This window comes from Dermochelys coriacea, chromosome 11 (assembly GCF_009764565.3).
Source record: "Dermochelys coriacea isolate rDerCor1 chromosome 11, rDerCor1.pri.v4, whole genome shotgun sequence".
NCBI classification, from domain to species: domain Eukaryota; kingdom Metazoa; phylum Chordata; order Testudines; family Dermochelyidae; genus Dermochelys; species Dermochelys coriacea.
In genome coordinates, this window is record NC_050078.2 from 1,185,000 (window position 1) to 1,207,373 (window position 22,374).

The 22,374-nt window shown below is 51.1% G+C and overlaps 1 protein-coding gene across 1 annotated transcript; it reads right to left on the bottom strand.

The window, feature by feature from the left end:
• Positions 1-2,760: 2,760 nt before the first annotated feature.
• LOC119863618 (dnaJ homolog subfamily B member 6-like) lies at positions 2,761-16,153 on the bottom strand. Its single transcript, XM_038422320.2, has 7 exons — positions 16,054-16,153; positions 6,002-6,251; positions 5,586-5,695; positions 4,827-4,884; positions 4,245-4,355; positions 3,298-3,400; positions 2,761-2,947 (listed from the first exon to the last, which is right to left on the bottom strand). Exons 2-5 carry the CDS (start codon positions 6,073-6,075, stop codon positions 4,331-4,333), a joined length of 267 nt encoding a protein of 88 aa, XP_038278248.2. The 5' UTR covers positions 6,076-6,251; positions 16,054-16,153; the 3' UTR covers positions 2,761-2,947; positions 3,298-3,400; positions 4,245-4,330.
• Between the last annotated feature and the right edge of the window lie 6,221 nt (positions 16,154-22,374).

Here is a 22,374-nt window from a genome sequence, read left to right on the forward strand (position 1 = left end):
ACCCAATGTTTTCAATCTTCCCTCATAGGTCATGTTTCTAGACCTTTCATCATTTTTTTTGCTCTTCTCTGGACTTCCTCCAATTTGTCCACATCTTTCCTGAAATGTGGTGCCCAGAACTGGACACAATACTCCACTTGAGGCCTAATCAGCACAGAGTAGAGCAGAAGAATTACTTCTTGGATCTTGCTTACAACACTCCTTCTAATACAGCCCAGAAAGATATTTGCTTTTTTTTGCAACAGCGTTACACAGTTGACTCATATTTAGCTTGTGATCCACTATCACCCCCAGATCTCTTTCTGCAGTGCTCCTTCCTAGGCAATCATTTCCCATTTTGTATGTGTGTGCCTTCCTAAGTGGAGTACTTTGCATTTGTCCTTGTTGAATTTCATCCTATTTATTTCAGACCATTTCTCCAGTTTGTCCAGATCATTTTGAATTTTAATCCTATCCTCCAAAGCACTTGCAAACCCTCCCAGCTTGGTATACATCCGCAAACTCTATCAGTCTATTCTGTATGCCATTATCTAAATAATTGATGAAAATAGGGAACAGAACTGGACCCAGAACTGATCCCGGAGGGACCTCACTCGATATGCCCTTTAAGCTTGATTGTGAACCACTGATAACTACTCTATGGGAGCGGTTTTCCAACCAGTTTTGCACCCACCTTATAGTAGCTCTATCTAGGTTGCATTTCCCTAGTTTGTTTATGAGAAGGTCATGGGAGACAATGTCAAAAGCCTTACTAAAGTCAAGATAGACCACGTCTACCGTTTCCACCCATCCACAAGGCTTGTTACCCAGCCAAAGGAAGGTATTAGGTTGGTTTGACACAATATGTTTTTGACAAATCCATGCTGACTGTTACTTATCACCTGATCATCTTGTAGAGGTTTGCAAATTGTTTGCTTAATGATTTGCTCCATTAACTTTCCCAGTTCAGAAGTTAAGCTGACTGGTCTGTAATTCCCTGGTTTGTACTTATTTCTCTTTTTATAGATGGGCACTAAATTGGCCCTTTTACAGTCCTCTGGAATCTCTCCTACTGTTTCCAGCAGAACAACTCAGACATTGTCCCCACACCAATGCTCACACCAGCCAACTTGGCATTCGGGCATCATAGCTCCCTTTGGCACAAGGTGTGTGCCCTCTTTATCCCCAAAGCCTGCCAGGCCAGAAGCCACCTGCCTGTGCCTACTTAAAGCCATTGTGTGAGGAGCAGAGGAGGGTGTTACCACACTCTATACAGGGCTTCAGGGCTGAGCTGCCTAACATTAGTTCTCACACAATTGTACTTTTCCCAAAATAACCCCTGCTGCCTTGTGCATGCAACCCCCCCTTTCCCTTCCCTGGGCACCCCTCAAAGAGAGCCAAACCAAGAGCACCGAGCCACAGCAGTCAGGGGGCTGTAACCTCCTGACAGCACCAAGGGGAGCCAGCGCTCTCTCTGGCTCTTATATGCCCCCCATCACCTTTGTGCCTGAGTAGCCAGCAGGACCCATGTCCTCCTGTCTGCGATGGGAGTCGCAGCAATGGAAGATCCTTGAGCTGCAAAGAGCCCCCACCATACTGGACCTCTAGAGGCCAGACCGGTCCTCGGCCATGAGACAGCTCTGCTCCTGTCCTTGTCGAAGCAGCTGCTCACTGGCTGACTCTTCAGAGAATGACAGAGACAGAGACTGAGAGCTCTGGTCCCATCTGTATTGAACAGCTCCTCGCCTGCTGGCCAGTGCCATCTGGAAACCTTCACAACAGATCCCACTGTTCCTAGCATTCTCCCCAGCCTGGAGGAAAGAGATTCTGGAAGTAGCTGGGATTAAGGGAGATTGCTTCTGCCTGAGAACCTGCTTGTGTCATCCTGGGGCCAACTGGTGACATCAGGGAGCCGACTTGTTCCGCGGGACACCTGACTCCATCCTTAGTTCCACACGGGCGCTGACTTGTAACCAGAAACAGTCGCATCCCACCCGTAGCAGTCCTGTTCTCCACAGCTAGCTCATTCCAGCCAGGAGCCAACTCCTACCTGGAACCTGATTCCTTCCACTCTGCAGCTGCTTCATTGCGTCTCGCTCCTGCAGGCATGCCTCCTTCCCCCAGCCTGGGCCTCTCTTCTCCTAGCATACAACTAATTCCTCCTAGCCTGCGCCTCAGGCTTGAGATTTGACTCGGTCCTAGTATGAGACTCTTTCTTTTCCGTGTGGGACTCTTGCCTCCCCACTGGTGACTCAGATCCAGGAGCTGACTTGTATCTGGCATGCATCTTTTTACGTCCAGAATGCACCTTGGTAGGCCCAGCACGAGATTCGTTCTCTGCTGCTGCTCTGCTGCTTGTCTCATCAACAGCTACATCTGCAAGAAATTACCCTCATCAGCATTCGTAGAAGAGAACTTGGGCATCTCTCCAGCTATAGAGCAGCAGCCATGAGCCTGGGCGCAGCCCCTCCCCCCCGTCCTCCCATGAAAAGACTCCTTGGGCCAGTAACTGGAGGCCCAGCTTTAAACTCCCATCCCCCACTGGGACATCACATAGGACAGTAACTGAGGCCCAAGGTCACCCTGCAGCTGGGTCTTCACTCAGCACTAAAGACCTTGGTTGACCTTAAGGCCCTTATTCCACTCACAGGCTAGCTGGAGAGGATGGTACAAGGGGTGTTGTTCAAGAGCAGACAGGTCCAGAGGGACTTAGATAGTGGCAGCTGGATTTGGGGGACTTGTTCAGTGGTGGAAGGAGCCAAGGGGACTTGATCAAGGGCTGCTGGGTCCCGGTAGGCTCAGAGAGAGCCAGTGCCTGTCCCAAGAAACTAGCTTTGCTCCTTCCCTGCTCTCAGTCTCTTGTGCCATCCATGGCCCAGGAAGACTCTGCTTCTCACCATTAATGTGGACAGATTTCAGCTCCCCATCCTCTTCAATTTCCATCTGCTCCTGCCCGTTCTTCACAGTCCTGGGAAGTAGACAAGAGCCAAAGAAGGGGAAGCATCTGTTTAGGAGTAACCTAAACACCTCACCCCCCTATATATCACTTCCAGACCCTCAACATCACCCCCCAAATCCCCAGCTGTTCTCTTTTGAACCCCTTAGGGTACTGTTCCAGACACATGGCCCAGTCTGATGATAACTGCCCCGTGCAGCAGGAGTAGAACATGGTTCTTCTGACCCGCTGAATTCACTCGGCCATGCTGCTCACCTAAACAATGGCCTGTTGTTCCTACTGGCCCTATGGGCTGCCCCCCTGTGCTGATGTAAGACAGGCTGGCTTAGCCAAACTCCCACTGGCTGGTGGCCCCTCCTTACCTTTTGGTTGTGATGCGTTTGCCATTGATGAACTTGGTCGAGGTAGAGAAGAAGTGGAAGTCTTTTCCTGCGTTGATGCTGGAGTTGAAGAGTCCAGAGGATCCTGAAAAACAGGGTGATGAACACATTGTCAGGTGCGTTCAGCCAGTCCCTGGCTCCAAATGGCTCAGTGGGGATCGCTTAGCCTAGAGTGTGAGGGGAGGGGCAGTGGGGAATGAAATATATGGGAGGTGTGAAATTTAAAGGAAAATGTTCTTCCGGGATTCTGAGAGAGAATATCCCTGTGAGTCAGAAGAGCTGGGGAGGGCGGGGGGGGGGACACAGGATGACAAGGAGCAAGGCCAACTACCAGGGGGTCTGCAGAGGAGAATGGCAGAAAGCCCACGGACAGAAATAGGGAGTGATTCTTACTCCCATCTCCACTCCTTGGCTAAAGAGAAGCGTGTCTGGCCATGCGAGGGGATCCCGTTGCTGACAGGCTGAGATACGGTTGTGGGACTGTCTGGGGCATTGTGGACAATGACAATGACTTGTGGAGACTCCACGACCAGGCAGGACAGCCGCTCTGCTAGGCAGCCAGGGCTCCAGATGTTCTGTTGCCCTGGATTCAGAGAACATGCAGGGGCTGTCGTGCACAGCTGTACCGATGTGCGCCTCCCCTAACGGACCCTCCGGCTTATTCCATGGGAACTGTTCGGAGCTGAGCATATGGAGACCCCGTTGGGTTTCTGGAGAAAGCCCTGCCATTCACCACTGGGAGAGTTCAGGATAATTCCTCTTTCAATTCTCCCTTCAGCTGCTCTAGCCAAATACCAAGGCTATACTTTGTCCCAGCTGTAAGGACCTAAGCACCTGCTTGATCACATCAGAACCTCCCTTCTGCTCCCTCAGGCCCCAGGTTCATTCCTGGGCCAGCTGGTCCCACAGAATCTGAGGCTCCCACTCACCATAGAAAGGCTCTTGTCCCGCAAAGAACGCTCTGAAGATGTCATGGGGGCTGCGAAAGTGGAACATAAATATAGGGGCTCCATCTTCAGCCCTCGATCCCCCAGGCCCTGCTGGGGAAAGGCAGAGACAGGAAATGGCAAACACGGCGCCCAGGCCCTGCTTGCCAGCCCTCGCAAGGGTCCTCAAAAGGAACGAGAACAGGAAGCAAACAGGACACCCTGCTTTGGGCTGCCAAGGCTGGGATCCTGTCTCTCCCCACTGCAGAGCTCTGGGGCCAGGAGGAAAGGCCCTGAGTGCAATGCTGATCTGGAACGTGGCTGTGGAAACGTGGCCCCTCCTCCCTCGGCCGATGGGCTCCCTGTGGATATTCGCAGGCGGACAGAAGCAAACATTCTGTGCCTTGGGCTCCTGCTAGCCCTGCAGAGCCAGCCCAGCCCGGGCAGAATGAGCCGGGGTCAATTCTGGTTCGTGCGTCACCAGCAGAATTGGGAGCAAAGTTCCAACCGCAGGGACAAATTCTGGCCTCAGTGAAGCCAGAGGGTTGGGTAGATGTAGCTGAGGGCAGGGTCAGGGTGGTTCACTCATCTGCTCCCGTGAGCCGGTCCTTGCCGTAGTGGTCGTAGAGGTTGCGCTTGCTCTCTGGAAGGGAGAAGGAGTGAGAGGTCACCCAGCCTGTCTTCTTGTTGGAGACACAGCGGCCCTTTCACCAGGCTGACCCCCCACCCCAGTACTGAGCCAGAGGGGGCCTCACCATAGAGAAAGAACCTAGGAGGAACAGACATAACCTGCCACAGGGTGCCTGCCCAGCTCTGGGAGATGCGTGGATACCGGGGCGCTAGGTGCTATAGAGATCCCTAACATAGACAGACACTGGGTGAACGGTGCCAGCGTAACTCCCCATCACAGGGTGCAGGTGTGCCATGCTGCAGGGTTCCAATATGAGACGGGGCTCTGGCTTCTGCGCCGGGGGCCTACAGCATTGGACCTGGGTACCCCGCACCTAACCACAGGCAGGGGTCAAGGCCTGGCGAAAGGATGCCCCGTGGCTCAGCTGCAGGGTAACGTTCATCCCTGGGGCCTGTGCTGGAGGGGAAGGGAGAACCTGGAATGATGGGGCCGGAGAGAGGAGCACCCCACCCGCTCCAAGAGGTGTCCCTAGGGAGCTGTGCAAAGCTGGTGCCCCAGGACAGACACACAGACACAGAGCGTGTGTGTCAGAAGCTGCTGTCCAGGCAGCAGCAAGGGGCACAACACAAGTGCAGCGAGAAGCGTGGGAGCATCGACCCGCAGTGCACTGAGCGAGGGCGGATGGCTGGGTTGGGGAGACGCCGGCCCCTTACTGTCTGACAGCACTTCGTAGGCCTCTGTGATCTCTTTGAACTTCCGCTCGGTGTGTTCCTTGTTCCCCGGGTTCTTATCCGGGTGCCATTTCAGCGCCACCTTCCTGTACCTGCACAGACCCAGAGACAGTCAGTGACACCTGCCCATGCTGGCTTCAACAGGACCCCTACATTACCCTTTACACCCCGCTTCAGGTGCCAGCCACTGTGCCACAGCCCTCCAGTGGCATTGACTGGCAATAGGAGGAGCAACAACCCCACTTACCAGAGGAGGGATCTCAACCCAGGACCCCCACTTCTGTCTCAGTTAGGAGGAGGCCCTGGGGCTGGGAGAGTGCTGGCAGTCACAGACAGAGGCAGGAGGAACCGTGCCCTCGGGATGTGTGGGGAAGGGGATGCTCCAAGGAAGGACTTACGCCTTTTTGATGTCCTTGTCAGAGGCATCACAGGGAATGCGCAGCACTTCGTAGTACTCCCCCATGGTGACCATCAACCCTGGGCAGAGGCCAACCAGCCAGCCGGGCAGCAGAGCCAGCCAGGAGCAGGGGGGCGTCTCTGGAGATGCAGCACAAGATGGTAGGGCTTGAACCGTGGTCCGTGATCATGGCCTCTAACTGGGCATTCCCATGCAGAGTGGCAACAGGTGCGTCCTGTGAAGAGTTGGCCCTGTGGAGCGCCGAACAGAACAATCAGCCTAAAGGTCCCAAGGAGGGGGCAGTTCACCCCCTGCTGTCAGAAATATCTGGCTGCGGCCTGAATCAAGCACCAAGCCTGCACTCTCAACCCAAGCTCTCACCCTCTCTCCCTCTTTTCCCATGCTCCCGCTGGGTTCGGTCTGTCCTGAGCCCCTGTTTATTGGCATGTGTCAGTCTGTCCGACCCACTCCCCCTTTCCTATGTCTACTAATGGTTCAGGAATCCATCTTTCCTTCTCTCCTGCTCAGTCTGGCCACCAAACGTCCCTCAACTACCCCGTCCCAACCCACCTTGTCCATCTGTCCTGCCCTGGAGTCAGTCAGTTCTTCACTGAGGTTTCCATTGTCCCTGCAGGGCCCCCATTCAGATGTGTGAATTCCAGTCAGTTCTTGATAATGTAACCAGTGCCAATCCAGACAGGCACACCTTACATCCATCCATCTGTGTCTCATCCCCCAAGCCTTCATGCTCAATGAGCAGCAGTACAAAGTGAGTGGGTATAATGAGTCACACATATTGTTCATAAAAATATGAGACAAATTGCCACATTCTCCGCAGCCCCAGTTCATTTTAGGGTGGTGTCCCTGCTATAGGCTAGCGCCGGGGAGTGAGACATTAACTTCATTCCCCGCAGATCAAAGCAGACCCGATAGAGAGGGTTGACTGGATTACAGATCTCCACCACCTGCGGGGAGTGGCTGCTCATTTTGGTGTTGAGTGGGTGGAGCTTGAGATGTGGGTGGGGCATGGGAGAGTTTCCACCACTTGCTTTTTCCCCTTTGATCCCTCATTTCACCATTCTCGTGGGCTGAGCCTTGTACCCACTAGTTTGAAGTCAGGGCTCCCCTTCGCTCCCCCAGTGCAGGAGACATTGGGCCTTTGTCACTGGCATGTCCGTAAAGACAGATGGACCCAATAGATTAGGGTTCATACATCTTTAAGGGAGTATAACCGATGGCCTGTACTATTGATTGCCTCATAGGACATTATGATTACCTCTTGTCATAGGTGCCAACTTCATGGGGCTCCAGGGCTGGAGCACCATGGAAAACAATGAGTGGGTGCTTAGCACCCACCGGCAGTCAAGCTTCCCCCTCCCCGATTCCCCCCGGGCCTCTCACCCACTGGCAGCCACGTTGATCAATTCCTCCCCCCCTCCAGCACCTCCCACTCGCCGCAATCAGCTGTTCTGCAGTGTGCAGGAGGCGCTGGGAGGGAGGGGGAGGAGCGGGGATGGAGCGCGCTCGGGGGAGTGGCGGGAAGAGGGCGGGGTGGGACCTGGGGGGCAGGGATGGAGTGGGAAGGGGTCTGGGGCCGAGGGGTTGTTGAGCAGCCCCCTCAAGTAGAGAAGAAGTCAGTGCCTCTGCCTCATGTCCTTAGCCATCGGTGCTATCTAGTCTGTCTGTGGTATGTATAGAACTTCAGTTGGACAAAGTGGGGGATTTTCTTAGTGTTTTGCGTGAACACTGTGTGTGCCTCAGTTTCCCTGTGTGCTGCATGTGTAATGAGGGATGGGGGGGATTGTTGTTGCAGAGGATTAGGTGTGATCTCACCTAGCAGCCTGCGCCCCGGACACCAGCCTGGACATTGTGGAACTTAGTAACCAGTGACCCGGAGGCCCAGCCCAGCTTGGGAGCCAGCCGGGTCTGGGCAGTGGGAGGACAAAGGGCTGAGGAGAGAGGGCCCCGGTGACCTGCCCAGCCAGGGGAACAAAGGACGGGAGAGAGGGGGCCAGGTGGCCTGTTTGCCTGGGACCAATGACACAGGATAGATGAGGGACTGTTGGGGGAGGGGATATAGGACGGTCAGCTGGAGGGAGGGGGCTGCTGGACTGGGACAAGGAGCAGCCAGAGCCCATGGGGAGGGGACAGACCCTGATGGACGTTGCTGAGACTGGCCAGGCCCCAGGCCCTGAGAAGTGCCTGTGCTGGGTTCAGATATACAATAAACCCTCCCGCTTTACAACACTGGCTGAGATCAGGGGGCATTGCTCCCTCTGGGTGGAGGCCCCGGGGGTCCAGTGCAAACAGTCTCACTGCAGGGGCTCAAAGAGAGACAGGCTGCTGAAGGCTCCAAGGTTCAGTCCCAGGAGGTGGTGGGGCCAGAGGTCCTAACCTCGGAGAGTCAGTGCAGCCCTCCCGGAGGGCTGACACACTGAAGGGGGTTCCTCCCAGGGGCCGTATGGAGCCGAGAGAGCACAGTGCCTGTGAGTCCGGGACAACCAGTCACTGTAGCATCAAGGCACGGTGGCTCCTAAGTATTAGGGCTCGCTGCTGATACTGTTTGGTCATTAGGCTTCGATACCATTGCTCAGCAGGTGGTGTTGTCTCACTTTTGGGTGTTGGCGAGAGTGGCCGAGGCTGATCTGGAGTGGCTTTTTGTTCCCTCTCTGATGGATCCTAGCGGGTTCTGCTGGTCAATTGTTCTTCAGCCCTGAGGGCTCTTACGCGGGGTTTTGCAGAGCTCCAGTCTGTCCTGCCTCTTGTTCATGGTGCATATGAGCTGTTGGGAGGATCACTAAAGAGACTGTATAGAACTGTGGTGCTTTCAGTGTGTTCACCACAGCCTGCTCCATGCCTCCATCTCCTCTGGCTCAGATGGTGCCATTTACACCCTGCCCAGGGATGGCGCAGACTGGGGATGGAAGCGGGGAGCTGGCTGAGGCTCAACTCCCATAAACCTGGGGTGCTGTTTGTGGGATGGGGAAGGTCGGGGCACAGTTGGGGAGGGTCATATCTGCCCCTCTGACTGGATGGGGCATCCACCACGTGTCACTGGAGCTCACAGGTCGGGGGTCTGGTTGGTTACTTTCTCGGCAACTGCCTGGAGGCCAGGTGTTGGCAGCGCCTGGACTGCCTGTCTCCTCTGCGTCTGGCCAGGAGGTTGTGACCGTTTCTTTCAGAGGCAGCCTGGCTACCCTGAGCTATGCCTCTCTCCCGTCTGAATGGGACTCCTGCAGCCCGCCAGGCCTGGGGCTATGCTATAAATCTGTTCCGAAATTGAAGCTGGTGCGGACAGGAACAGGTCACTTGCTAAGCAGGTTTTCTCATCGTGAGCACGTGGGCCTTCTCTGAGCCCTTCACTGCAGGATCAGAACCTCCCAGGAATTTGGGATTTGCCCTCGCATCATGCTGCGAGGTAGGGAGACTACTATTATCCCCATTTTACAGCTGGCAAATCGAAAGGACTCGCCTAGGTCTGTAGCAGAGCAGGGAACAGAACCCCAATCTGTGGAGTCCCGGCCAGTGCAGTAACTGCAGCTTGGCCCCACCATGGGGTGAGATTTATAATGTCAGCCAAAGGGAGAGCGAGATGCTTACTCTCTCTAGCATCTTGGAGCTCCAGGCATGAACCTGGACCCCGTTGTGCTAGGCTCTGTACCAACACAGAACAAAAAGATGCTCCCTTCCCCAGGGAGCTTCCAATCTACGTACAAGATGAGACACAACAGATGGCTCCAGACAGAGGGGGAGCGCAAGGAAACAATGAGACTGTGTTGGTCGGCATGATAGGCTGTGGTCTCAGCACACCAGCAGCCCAAAATGCTGTCAAGCTTCATGGCAAAGGGGAGTTTTAAGGAGGAGGCTAGTGAGTTGGTGTTGCAGCTGTTTAGAGGAAGCTCCTCCCAAGCTTGTGGGACAACCTCGGAGAAAGCGCCAAGGTGCCGGCATCATGGGCTGAGTGGAGGCAAGAGTAGACCTTTCAACAGTGAATGAGATGCCGTCAGTTTGCAAACACTTAGAAGATAATCAGGTGATAAGTAACAGTCAGCATGGATGCTGGAAAGGAGCCGGTGGCCGTGGCACATGGAGGTACCAATGACATAGGGAAGAATAGGAGAGAGGTCCTGGAGGCCAAATTTAGGTTGCTAGGTAAGAGATTGAAGTCCAGGACCTCCATGGGAGCATTCTCTGAAATGCTCCCAGTTCCACACGCAGGGCCAGTTAGACAGAACTGCAGGGTCTCAATGCATGGTTGAGACAATGGTGTAGGGAGGAGGGGTTTAGATTTATTAGGAACTGGGGAAATTTTGGGAAAGGAGGAGCCTATACAGGAAGGACAGGCTCCACCTAAACCAAAATGGAACCGGATTGCTGGCACTTAACATTAAAAAGGTCGTAGAGCAGTTTTTAAACTCAGGGCTGGGGGAAAGCCAACAGGTGCAGAGGAGCACGTGGTTCGGGCAGAGACATCCCTTAGAGGAGGGTCTAGTAATGGAGATTCTCTATGTCCTAATAAGGAGGAGAGGATAGAAGATAAAACACAGGTAGGATCTGATGAGAAACAGTCCAATGAAAAAAAAGTCTCATTCAATAACATCATGTAATGGCAGACAGCTAAAAAGTGACAAGTTTTTAAAGTGCTTATATACCAATGCTAGAAGTCTAAACAATAAGATGGGTGAACTAGAGTGCCTTGTATTAAATGAGGATACTGATATAATAGACATCACAGAAATTTGGTGGAATGAGGATAGTCAATGGGACACAGTAATACCAGGGGACAAAATATATCATCAGAAGGACAGAACAGGTCGTGCTGGTGGGGGAGTGGCACTATATGTGAAAGAAAGCGTTGAATCAAATGAAGTAAAAATCTTAAATGAACCAAACTGTACCATAGAGCACTCAAGGACAATAAGGCCATTGCAGAGAAACTAAATGAATTCTTTGCATTGATCTTCACGGCTGAAGATGTGAGGGAGATTCCCAAACTTGAGCCATTCTTTTTAGATGACAAATCTGAGGAACTGTCCCAGATTGATGTGTCATTAGAGGAGGTTTTGGAACAAATTGATAAACTAAACAGCAATAAGTCGCCAGGACCAGATGGTATTCACCCAAGAGTTCTGAAGGAACTCAAATGTGAAATTACAGAACTACTAACTATAGTTTGTAACCTATCATTTAAATCAGCTTCTGTACCAAATGACTGGAGGGTAGGTAATGTGATGCCAATTTTTAAAAAGGGCTCCAGAGGTGATCCTGGCAATTACAGGCCAGTAAGCCTGACTTGAGCATCGGGCAAACTGGTTAAAACTATAGTAAAGAACAAAATTGTCAGACACATAGGTGGACATAATTTGTTGGGGGAAATCAAAATGGTTTTTGTAAAGGGAAATCATGTCTCACAGATCTACTAGAATTATTTTAGGGGGTTAACAAGCATGTGGACAAGGGGGATCCAGTGGACATAGTGTACTTAGATTTTCAGAAAGCCTTTGACAAGGTCCCTCACAAAAAGATCTTAAGCAAAGTAAGCTATCATGGGGTAAGAGGGAAGGTTCTATCATGGATTGGTAACTGGTTAAAAGATAGGAAACAAAGGGTAGGAATAAATGGCCAGTTTTCAGAATGGAGAGAGGTAAATAGTGGTGTCCCCAAGGGGTCTGTATTGGGCCCAGTCCTATTCACCATATTCATAATTGATCTGGAAAAAGGGGCAAGCTGTGAGGTGGCAAAATCTGCAGATGATACAAAACTACTCAAGATAGTTAAGTCCCAGGCAGACTGCAAAGAGCTACAAAGGGATCTCTCAAAACTGGGTGACGGGTCAACAAAATGGCAGATGAAATTCAATGTTGATAAATGCAAAGTAATGCACATTGGAAAATATAATCCTAACTATATACATAAAATGATGGGGTCTAAATTATCTGTTACCACTCAAGAAAGAGATCTTGGAGTCACTGTGGATAGTTCTCTGAAAACATCCACTCCATGTGCAGCTGCAGTCACAAAAGCCCACAGAATGTGCGGAATCATTAAGAAAGGGATAGATAATAAGATAGAAAATATCCTATTGCCTCTATATAAATCCATGGTATGCCACATCTTGAATACTGTGTGCAGATGTGGTCACCCCATCTCAAAAAAGATATATTGGAACTGGAAAAGGTTCAGAAAAGGGCAACAAAATGATGAGGGGTGTGGAACGGCTGCCGTATGAGGAGAGATTAATAAGACGGGGACTTTTCAGCTTGGAAAAGAGGCGACTAAGGGGGGATATGATAGAGGTCTACAAAATCATGAGTGGTGTGGAGAAAGTAAATAAAGATGTGTTATTTGCGCTTTCTCATAACAGACACACACTAGGGGCCGCCAAATGAAATGAATAGGCAGCAAGTTTAAAATAAACACAAGGAAGTATTTCTTCACACAATGCACAGTCAACCTGTGGAACTCCTTCCCAAAGGAGGTTGTGAAGGCCAAGACTATAACAGGGCTCAAAAAAGAACTAGATAAATTCATGGAGGAAAGGTCCATCAATGGCTATTAGCCAGGATGGACAGGAATGGTGTCCCTAGCCTCTGTTTGCCAGAAGCTGGGAATGGGTGACAGGGAACGGATCATTTGATGACTACCTGTTCTATTTATTCCCTCTGGGGCACCTGGCATTGGCCACTGTTGGCAGACAGGATACTGGGCTAGATGGATCTTTGGACTGACCCAGTATGGCCGTTCTTATGTCCTTATGTTCTTATGATTTGTCAAGAACAAATCATGTCAAACCAACCTAATATCTTGCTTTGGCAGGGTAACAAGCCCTGTGCATGGGGGGGAAGCAGTATATGTGATATATCTTGACTTTAGTAAGGCTTTTGATACTGTCTCGTATGACCTTCTCATAAACAAACTAGGGAAATGCAGCCTAGATGGAGCTACTATAAGGTGGGTACATAACTCGTTGGAAAACCATTACCATAGAAAGAAAAGGAGGACTTGTGGAATCTTAGAGACTAACAAATTTATTACCGCATAAGCTTTCGTGAGCTACACCTCACTTCATCGGATGCATGCAGTGGAAAATATATGAGGAGATTTTATATACACTGAGAACATGAAACAATGGGTATTACCATACAGACTATAACAAGAATGATCAGGAAAGGTGAGCTATTACCAGCAGGAGAGTATTGGGGAGAGGGGGGAACCTTTTGTAGTGATAATCAAGGTGGGCCATTTCCAGCAGTTTACAAGAACAGTAGGAGGGGAAATAAACAAGGAGCAATAGTTTTACTTTGTGTAATGACACATCCACTCCCAGTCTTTATTCAAGCCTAAGTTAATTGTATCCAGTTTGCAAATTAATTCCAATTCAGCAGTCTCTCGTTGGAGTCTGTTTTTGAAGTTTTTTTGTTGAAGAATTGCCACTTTTAGGTCTGTAATCAAGTGACCAAAGAGATTGAAGTGTTCTCTGACTGGTTTTTGAATGTTATAATTCTTGATGTCTGATTTGTGTCCATTTATTCTTTTACGTAGAGACTGTCCATTTCGGCCAATTTACATGGCAGAGGGGCATTCCCATAGAGTAGTTATCAGTGGTTCACAGTCAAGCTTAAAGGGCACATCAAGTGAGGTCCCGCAGGGATCAGTTCTGGGTCCAGTTCTTTTCCCTATCTTCATCAATTATGTAGATAATGGCATACAGAGTACACTGATAAAGTTTGGGGACGATACCAAGCTGGGAGGGATTGCAAGTGCTTTGAAGGATGGGATTAAAATTAAAATGATCTGGACAAACTGGAGAAATGTCGGAAGTAAATAGAATTAAATTCAATAAGGACAAATGCAAAGTACTCAATTTAGGAAAGAACAATCAGTTGCACACATACAAAATGGGAAATGACTGCCTAGGAAGGAGTACTGTGGAAAGAGATTAGGGGGTCATAGTGGACCACAAGCTAGATATGAGTCAACAGTGTAACACTGCTACAAAAAAAAAGCAAACATCATTCTGGGCTGTATTAGCAGGAATGTTGTAAGCAAGACATGAGAAGTAATTCTACCGCTCTACTCTGCTCTAATTAGGCCTCAACTGGAGTATTACGTCCAGTTCTGGGTGCCACATTTCAAGAAGGATGTGAACAAATTGGAGAAAGTCCAGAGAAGAGCAACAAAAATGATGAAAGGTCTAGAAAACATGACCTATGAGGGAAGATTGAAAAAACTGGATTTGTTTCATCTGAAGAAGAGAAGACTGAGGGGGGGGACATGAGAACAGTTTCAAGTACATAAAAGGTTGTTACAAGGAGGAGGGAGAAAAATTGTTCTTCTTAACCTCCGAGGACAGGACAAAAAGCAATGGGCTTAAATTGCAGTAAGGGAGGGTTAGGTTGGAAATTAGGAAAAAATCCCTGTCAGGGTGGTTAAGCACTGGAATACATTGCCTAGGGAGCTTGTGGGATCTCCATCACTGGAGTTTGTTAAGAGCAGGTTAGACAAACACCTGTCAGGGACAGTCTAGATAATACTTAGTCCTGCCATGAGGCAGAGGACTGGACTAGATGACCTTTTGAGATCCCTTCCAGTCCTACGATTCTCTCAGAGGCAGGGTGGGGGCTGGCCATGAAGGACAGTGAAAGTGAAGACAGGTAGGTTGCATCCGATGAAGTGAGCTGTAGCTCACGAAAGCTTATGCTCAAATAAATGTTAGTCTCTAAGGTGCCACAAGTCCTCCTTTTCTTTTTGCGAATACAGATTAACACAGCTGCTACTCTGAAACCTGACAGGTAGGTTATGTTTCATGCAGTAGAGAAGGAGGAGCCAGTGAATGGAGGCAAAGAGAGGGGTGACATGGGCAAAGCCATGGGCTAGGACATTGATTCTCAAACTTTTTTTTTGCAGACCACTTGAAAATTGCTGAGGGTCTAGGGAGACCACTTAATGATCTTTCCAAATGTCATTTGTACCATTAGCTAACTATTGTAAAATTATATAAAAAAACCTTAATAATAATTAATGTTTTTTTGTCCTACAAATAAAAGCACACAACCCATATTTTAATATCAATAGTCTTACCTTTCTAATGCGATGGATGTGCCCTCTCTCCCCCACCACAGCAGCCCCCCAGCTGGGGCTGGGAAGGAGGGGGAGTCTCTCCCTCTCTCCCCCTACCACAGCAGCCCCCGAGCTGGGCCTGGGAAGGATGGGGGTCTCTCCCCTGCCGCAGCAGGCACAGAGCTGAGGCTGGGAAGGAGGGCCATCTCTTCCTGACAGCTGCAGCCCTGGAGCTAGAGAAAGTCACCTCTTTCTCTGGTCACCGCAGCCCTGCATATCCCAAATTCCCCCACCCCCTCTTCTCACCCCACGGCCCCCTTCCACCTACCCCCTATTCCCCCCAAGGCCACTCCCTCACCTTACACATGCGTCTTCTCCAGGGTCCAGGCACCTAATTAGTGGAGCCACGCCTGCGCGGCTCCACTATTTAGGTGGGTGGCCCTTCATTCTCTCGTGTGCGGCCGCCCAGACATGCACCTTAGAGGGAACTATCCACGGACCCCCTGAATGGAGCTTGCGGACCACTGGTGGTCCACGGACCACAGTCTGAGAACCTCTGGGCTAGGAGAACGATCTTTATTAGGTTATTAGGCCCATGCTCAGGAGACTCTCGCTTGACACTCTGGCTTCTTCCTTCACCGTTTTTTTTCTGTCTGCAGCTCTGGTCCAGTTGGTCCAGTTCTCCTTCCTTAGAAGTTTTTAAGGTCCGGCTTGACAAATCCCTGGCTGGGATGATTCAGTTGGGGATTGGTCCTGCTTTGAGCAGGGTGTTGGACTAGATACCTCCTGAGGTCCCTTCCAACCCTGATATTATATGATTCTATGAGTTGCATGGCGGGCTCTCCAGTCGCCACCTTTGCTCCTTCGCATCCCCCCTTCTTTTTGCTTCCCCATCCTTGGCACCTCTGCCCAGCTTACCCCACTGCCCAGAGCCTCTCCACTGCTCAGCAGCTCCCCTGGGGCTTTACCACTTGAACACAGCTCCAGCCATACCTTACTGCTGCAGGAGAGAAGATCCCAGCTGCATCCTGGTCTCAAGAGTCCCGCCTCTCTGATTTCACTGCACACCTGAGGCTGCTCTGGGGAGGTGGGGCGGGGCAGGAGCCCACTAGCAGCCCTTCATATTCCTCCACTGCTGATTAACAACTGCTGCAGCCAATGGAAAGCTCGGTCTGATTGTGATGTCAGGACTTTGCACTTTCATTCACGAGGTTACAATAATTCACCACAGGCAACAAGTGGGCAAGATGCTGTAACGGTTTAACCCTTTGTTTGACAGTCCTTCCTGTCACCTACAGTGCACCCCCCACTATTAACTCTTTCACTGCTGATACGTATTAGCATTTTTATGAGTCATACCTTGCTTCAAAGCAGCTTACACTCTTCTCTCTCTCCCTTAGGGTGATACAGGATCCCCAGGACTGAGTCACCTCGTTCTGTGGCCTGATAGATACTGAACATCCTCTACAGCTCTGTTAACATTCACCCCATCCAGACACAGGGTGTTCTATGAAATAATAGAGCTTCTGCCTGTGTGTGCCTGCCACTGGAGATCGCTGCACTGAGCACATATTCCCTCGCACTTCAGGTGTTTCCCAGGCCCCAACTGCATTGGGTCCCAAGCGCTGTGTAGCTCACATGGCTAGAATCCCAGCCGGCTGTCTGTGCTGACGCTCGCGCTACTGGAGTCCCAGCTGAGCATTGCCGGACACCCGCATACATGGCACTGATAGGGCTTTGGGATGTAGAAGTTCCTCCTTTGTGGCTCCTAAAACAGGACGGGCTAGTTTGTGTAACCTCTCAGTGGATTTTTTTGAAAAGCTGCTTGGATTCCAGCCACCGTTCCTCCCAAGATCGTGGTGGTTTGGAGCCAGGGCCCATTTTGGGACAGTCTCCTTTTGAGTTAGTCCCACTGGCTGAGTGAGACAGAGTGAGACAGACAGGGAGAAATGGAGGAGAAGGGATGGACTGAAAGCAGCGAGCATATGATCCAGCAGGTGGGGGGGTGGCTGCAAGGGGGGGGCATGTAGAAAAGAACCTGGCGGAAATGAGGGAGGAGGAGGTTAGAGGGAGGAGGAGACAGCAGTCTGAAGTGAAACAGATGTTGAAAAAGAGAGGTGGGGGCAGGGGGAAACAACCAGGATTCCAGAACAGGGAAGAGAGGAGCAGAATGTGAGTGTATGAGAGAGAGAGAGAGAGAGAGAGAGAGGAAAAAGGCACCAATGACTTCGGGAGACGGAGGTGTCAGAGCGGAGATGCTGAAGTGAACTGGTCATGTACAATGTAACTAGTCATGAGACCACCCGGTCCAGCCAAGAATTCTGAAGGAGCTTAAGTATGAAGTGGCTGGGCTCCTAGCAAAAATATGCCACCTCTCCTTCTATTCTGTCACTGATGTAGATGGTAGCAAATATTGGGCCTATATTTAACAAACTCTGTAAGGGTGATCTGGAGAATTATAGATCCGTAACACATATCTGTTCCTGGCACAGTTTCTGCAAAGGAAAGTCATGTCTCACTAGTCCCTTAGAATTCTTTAAACATACCAATGAAGTAACAGCTAAAGGAGACCACTTGACATCATTTATTTGTATTTCAAAAGGCCTTTGACAACACCCCACACAAGAGGCTGCTAAAAAGCGAAGTTGTCATGGGATGAGAGGCAAAGTACAGTTACGGCTCAAAAAGCAAAAAGTAGGATTCAATGGTCAATTTTCATCATGACCAAAGGTTAACAGCAGGGCCATAAGGCTCTGTACTTGGTCCCATGTTGTTTAATATATGTACTAACAACCTGGAAAGTGGGAGAGTAGTGAGCTAGAAAAATGCCCAGTTGACACAAAATTGTTACGGTTCATCAGGACCACAGAGAACTGTGGGGAATATGAGAGAGATCTGAACAGGTTGGGTGAATGGGAGAGATGACTGCAGATGAAATTCAGTGTTTAGAAATGCAAAGCAATCCACATTATGGGGGGAAATGTAAACGACTCATACCCCTTACAGGGGTCTGAATTAACTGGACCAGCCCAAGAAAAGGACCTGGGTGTCATTGCAGAAGCTCAGTATAAACCTCTGTTCAATGTGCAGCTGTGGTCAAAAAAGCAAAGAGGATGTTAGAGTGCATAAGGGATGGGGTTTGTAGAGTCTAAGGCCTGAAGGGCCACTGTAATCATCTCGTCTGACCTGCTATAGAATACAGGCCCCACCATCAGTCCTGGAGCAGAGCTTTTAGAAACCCATCCAATCTTGATTTAAAACTTGTCCGTGATGGAGAATCCAGCACAACCCTTGGTAAGTACACAACAAAACCTCAACTAAGTTTTAAGCCTAAACAAGGAAAGTGTGTTTTCCATCCACCCCAAATTGAGTTTTTGGGACAGACAATAAACAAAGAGGGACTCGGTCCTAGTACAAAGAGCACAAACACATCAGGCTGATCCACAGAAAACACTTCATCTCCTTAGTCATTTCGGGCTTTAGTTCTTGCCCTGCTTGGATTTAGAAGTCAGTCTGGGCATGAGGAGGAGAGGAGAAACCCTCAGCCCTCCCATCCCATCCACTGCTCTCCAATCCAACGGTCTCCTGCAGAGTATCCCAGAGACTGTCACCAGACAGATGCTCACACAACCTAACTTGGCATTCAGGTCATAGCTGCCTTTGGCATGGGGAATGTGCCCACTCTTCTCCCCCCACAGCCCAGCGAGGCCAAATTTCCCTCCCTCCTTCCCCCGCTGCATTGTGCAGAAGCCCCCTCTTTCCCTGGGCATCTCCGTGCCTTGGGCATACCCTCAAAGAGAGACAAAGGAAGAGCACCGAGCCACAGCAGTCAGGGGCTGTAACCTCCTGACGGCACCGGGGAGAGCCAGGCATTCTCTGGGCTCTTATAGGGCCCCGTCACCTTAGTGTGTGAGCAACAAGCAGGACTCAATACAACAGCAGCAATGTTGAGATCCGGAGCTCCCTGCAGCCCCCGATACAATTGGCTGCAAGGCCCCAGGCCCTCAAAGCAGTGCTCCCATCCCTGTCTAAGCAGATTCTGTTTAGCTGGCTTCTCAGTGAATAATAAAGACACTTATGCTGAGAGCTCTGGTCCCAGTCTTTACTGGACAGCCCTTTGCCTGTTCTGCCAGCGGCCTCTGGAAACCTCCCTCCCAATGGATCCTGGCGGTCACAGCATGCTCCCCAGCCTGGTGATAAAGGTGTCATGGGAACAGCTGGAATCAGAGGATTGGACACCAAGGTGGCTTCTGACTGGGAATCTGCTCGTTCTGCCCAGGAGATGACTGGTTATGTCTGGGAACCGACTTATTCCCCCCTGGGGCCGACTGATTACGTTTGGGCACCGACTTGTTCCATGTAGCAGGCTGCTTCTTGCACTCAGAAGTGGATTGGCTGTATCTGTGAGTGGACTCATTTCATCCTGCAGTTGACCGCTGACATCTGGGAGCGGACTGGTTGCATGCAATACCTGACTTGTTCTTCCTCGTAACTGATTCATTTCAGCCTGCGGCCAGCGGGTTATATCCGGGAGCAGCCGACTAGCTCCTTTAGAGAACAGCTGTGATTCTCTTGGTGGGACGGGACTTGTTCCTCCTTGGAGCTCGCTCCGTCTGCACAAGAGCTTCTTGGTTCCATCCAGGAGCTTCTTCATTCCACCCAGGAGCTTGTCCATTCCATCTGACTGCCTCTTCTTTGTTCCACCCAGGAGTAGCCTCCTTCCACCTGGGAGCAGCCTCGTTTCAGTTGGTGATCGACTCTTCCCATCCGCAATTGGCTTGTTCCACTCAGCAGCCAGCTCATTGCTCCTGTCAGCCACCTTGGTGCAGCTGGCCCCTGACCTGTTCCACTCATAAGGTGATGTGTATCTGGGAGCTGGGGCATAGCCAGCAGCTGACTCTTTCCATCCAGCAGCTGCTTCACTGCATCCAGCTTGCAACTTGTTCCATCCAGCATGTAGCTTGTACACAGGAGCTGAGTCAGGTCTGTCTTGGGTCCTGCTCCATCCATTATACAATGCACACTCCTCATGTGACCTGTATCCAGGAGCTGCCTCAGGTCTGTCTTGTCCCCTGCTCCATCCAGCATACAGCTCATATACCGCAGCTGACTTCTCTCTGTCTTGTGGCCTGCTCCATCCGTCATACGACGCAGATGCTTCATGCATCTCGTATCCAGGAGTCGTCTCCTGTCTGTCTGGTGTATTGTTCCACCCATCATACAACACATACTCCTCATGCATCTCGTATCCAGGAGTCCTCTCCTGTCTGTCTGGCGTATTGTTCCACCCATCATACAACACATACTCTTCATGCAACTTGCATCCAGGAGCAGACTCAAGCTCATAATGTGACTCATTCCATCCGCCATGCGGCTCATATCCCTCATGCAACTTGTTCCACTCATCATAAAACTCATATCCCCCATTCAGCTCATTGCATGCTTCATGCGACTTGTACCCAGGGTGTGGTTCATTCCTTGCTGCTTCTCTGTTGCTCCTCTCAGCACCCGTCACACCTGCAAGAAGTCAGACTTGTTACGCAGAATGCACCTCGCTAGGCCCAGTGTGAGACTTGTTCGCTGTGGCTGCTCTGCTGCTTGTCCCCTCAACTGTCAAGAATTGACCCTCGTCAGCATTTGTGGACCCTCCCAGCGCTGCCCTGAGAAGAGTCCTTGGGCCAGTAACTGGAGGCCCAGCTTTAAACTCCCATCCCCCACTGGGACATCACATAGGACAGTAACTGAGGCCCAGGGTCACCCGGCAGCTGGGCCTTCACTCAGCACTAAAGACCTTGGTTGACCTTAGGGCCCTTATTCCACTCACGGGCTAGCTGTAGAGGATGGTACAAGGGGTGTTGATCCAGAGCAGACCTCAGGGGAAGAGGCAAAGTGGGGGCAGGGCCTCGGGGGCGGGGCCATAGTCCAGGCACCCGTGGGCCCCCCCACACTTCTAGGGAGCTTCCAACACTTGTGTGTAAACCTCCCCTAGCAGAAGACTCATGCGCTGCCTATGGATTCAGGCCCTTCTTCCCCTGAACCCCACATTTGCTCTGCCTCTTCCCACCCCCTCCTGAGTCTCCCTGCCCCCCATCTGTCTTCCCCCCCGAGGTCCCCAATCCATCGCTCGCTCCTCTCCGCCTCTTCCCCTGAGGGACCCCCACCCACTACTCATTCTGCTCTGCGCTGGGCGGGTGGCACCGGGGGAGAGGCAGGGCAGTGACAGGGCCTCAGAGTGGTGTGCAGGTGGGGCCACAGTCTGGGTGCTGGTTCCCTCCCCCAGTTCTAGGGAGATTGACTCCAAAGGCGGTGGGCAGCAGGCCTCCAAAGGGAGATGACCCACGCCGCATCCATGGCATTTGCCCTCCTGCATGACCAGCCTTTTGGGCAGAGGCTTAGCTTCCCCCAGCCTCTTACATGGGCCGCCCATGCGTTCACTGAATATAATAGAATAGGTTGTTATTAAAGAAGATGGTCCAAGGGGCTGGGCCCTGACCTGAGACTGCAGAGGCCTGATTCAAGTCTCCGCTCTTCCTCAGACTCCCTGGGGCAAGTCACTCCCCTGCGCAAGGCAGATAACGGCCGTGCTGCTGCCCAGCGGTTGTGAGGATAAATACAGAGAAGAGTGGGAGGTGCTCCGGGACTGCAGTGATAGGAGCCGGGTAACAGACAGACGGTGTGAACAATGTTCCCTGCCTTTGTACTTTCAGTTTCCCAACCGAGCAAAGCATCAGGATTTTAACAGGAGAATCAGCCGAGATCAAAGCACACTAAAGCCACTGTCCAGTGCAGCCAGGTATATAACAGTACAAAGGAAGGGTGGTGTCAGCGTCCCTGCTTCACTGATGAGGACACTGCAGCATAGAGCTGGGAAGTGGCTAGCCCAAGGTTACAGCGAGGCAGGAATAACATTCAGGTCACCTAAGCAGCAGGCCTTTCCTGTATCCACTGGGCCATGCTGCCCACCTCAGATGTGGCTCCTGGTTCCCTCACGGGCTGCTCCTCTGTGTTGCTGTGAGATGGGATGATTTAACCGAGGTCAGGGCTACACCAAAAAGCTTTGGCCCCATATGCTGGTTGGGGTATGAAAAAACCACACCCCCATCCGACATAGCTCTGCTGCCAAAACCCAGACGCAGCTCTGTCAACAGAAGAGGGCTTCTGTTGGCATCGCCAGCAATGTTGTTACTGTAGTGACAGAAAAACCTCCTCTGTCGGCATAAACCATGTCTACACTATCTGCCAGCATGGCTAAACCGGAATAGCTGTATCAGCAGGACCTGTGTAGTGTAGAGTATCCCTGAGCTTTAAAATGAG

Bases quoted from the DNA above. Each gene is read 5' to 3' on its own strand.
- LOC119863618 (XM_038422320.2), bottom strand. From the start codon at position 6,075: ATGGTCACCATGGGGGAGTACTACGAAGTGCTGCGCATTCCCTGTGAT. The intron at 5,696-6,001 runs GTAAGTCCTTCC...GGGTCTGTGCAG, and splicing joins GACAAGGACATCAAAAAGGC to GTACAGGAAGGTGGCGCTGA. The intron at 4,356-4,826 runs GTGAACCACCCT...GCCTTTCCCCAG, and splicing joins CGGCTCACGGGAGCAGATGA to CAGGGCCTGGGGGATCGAGG.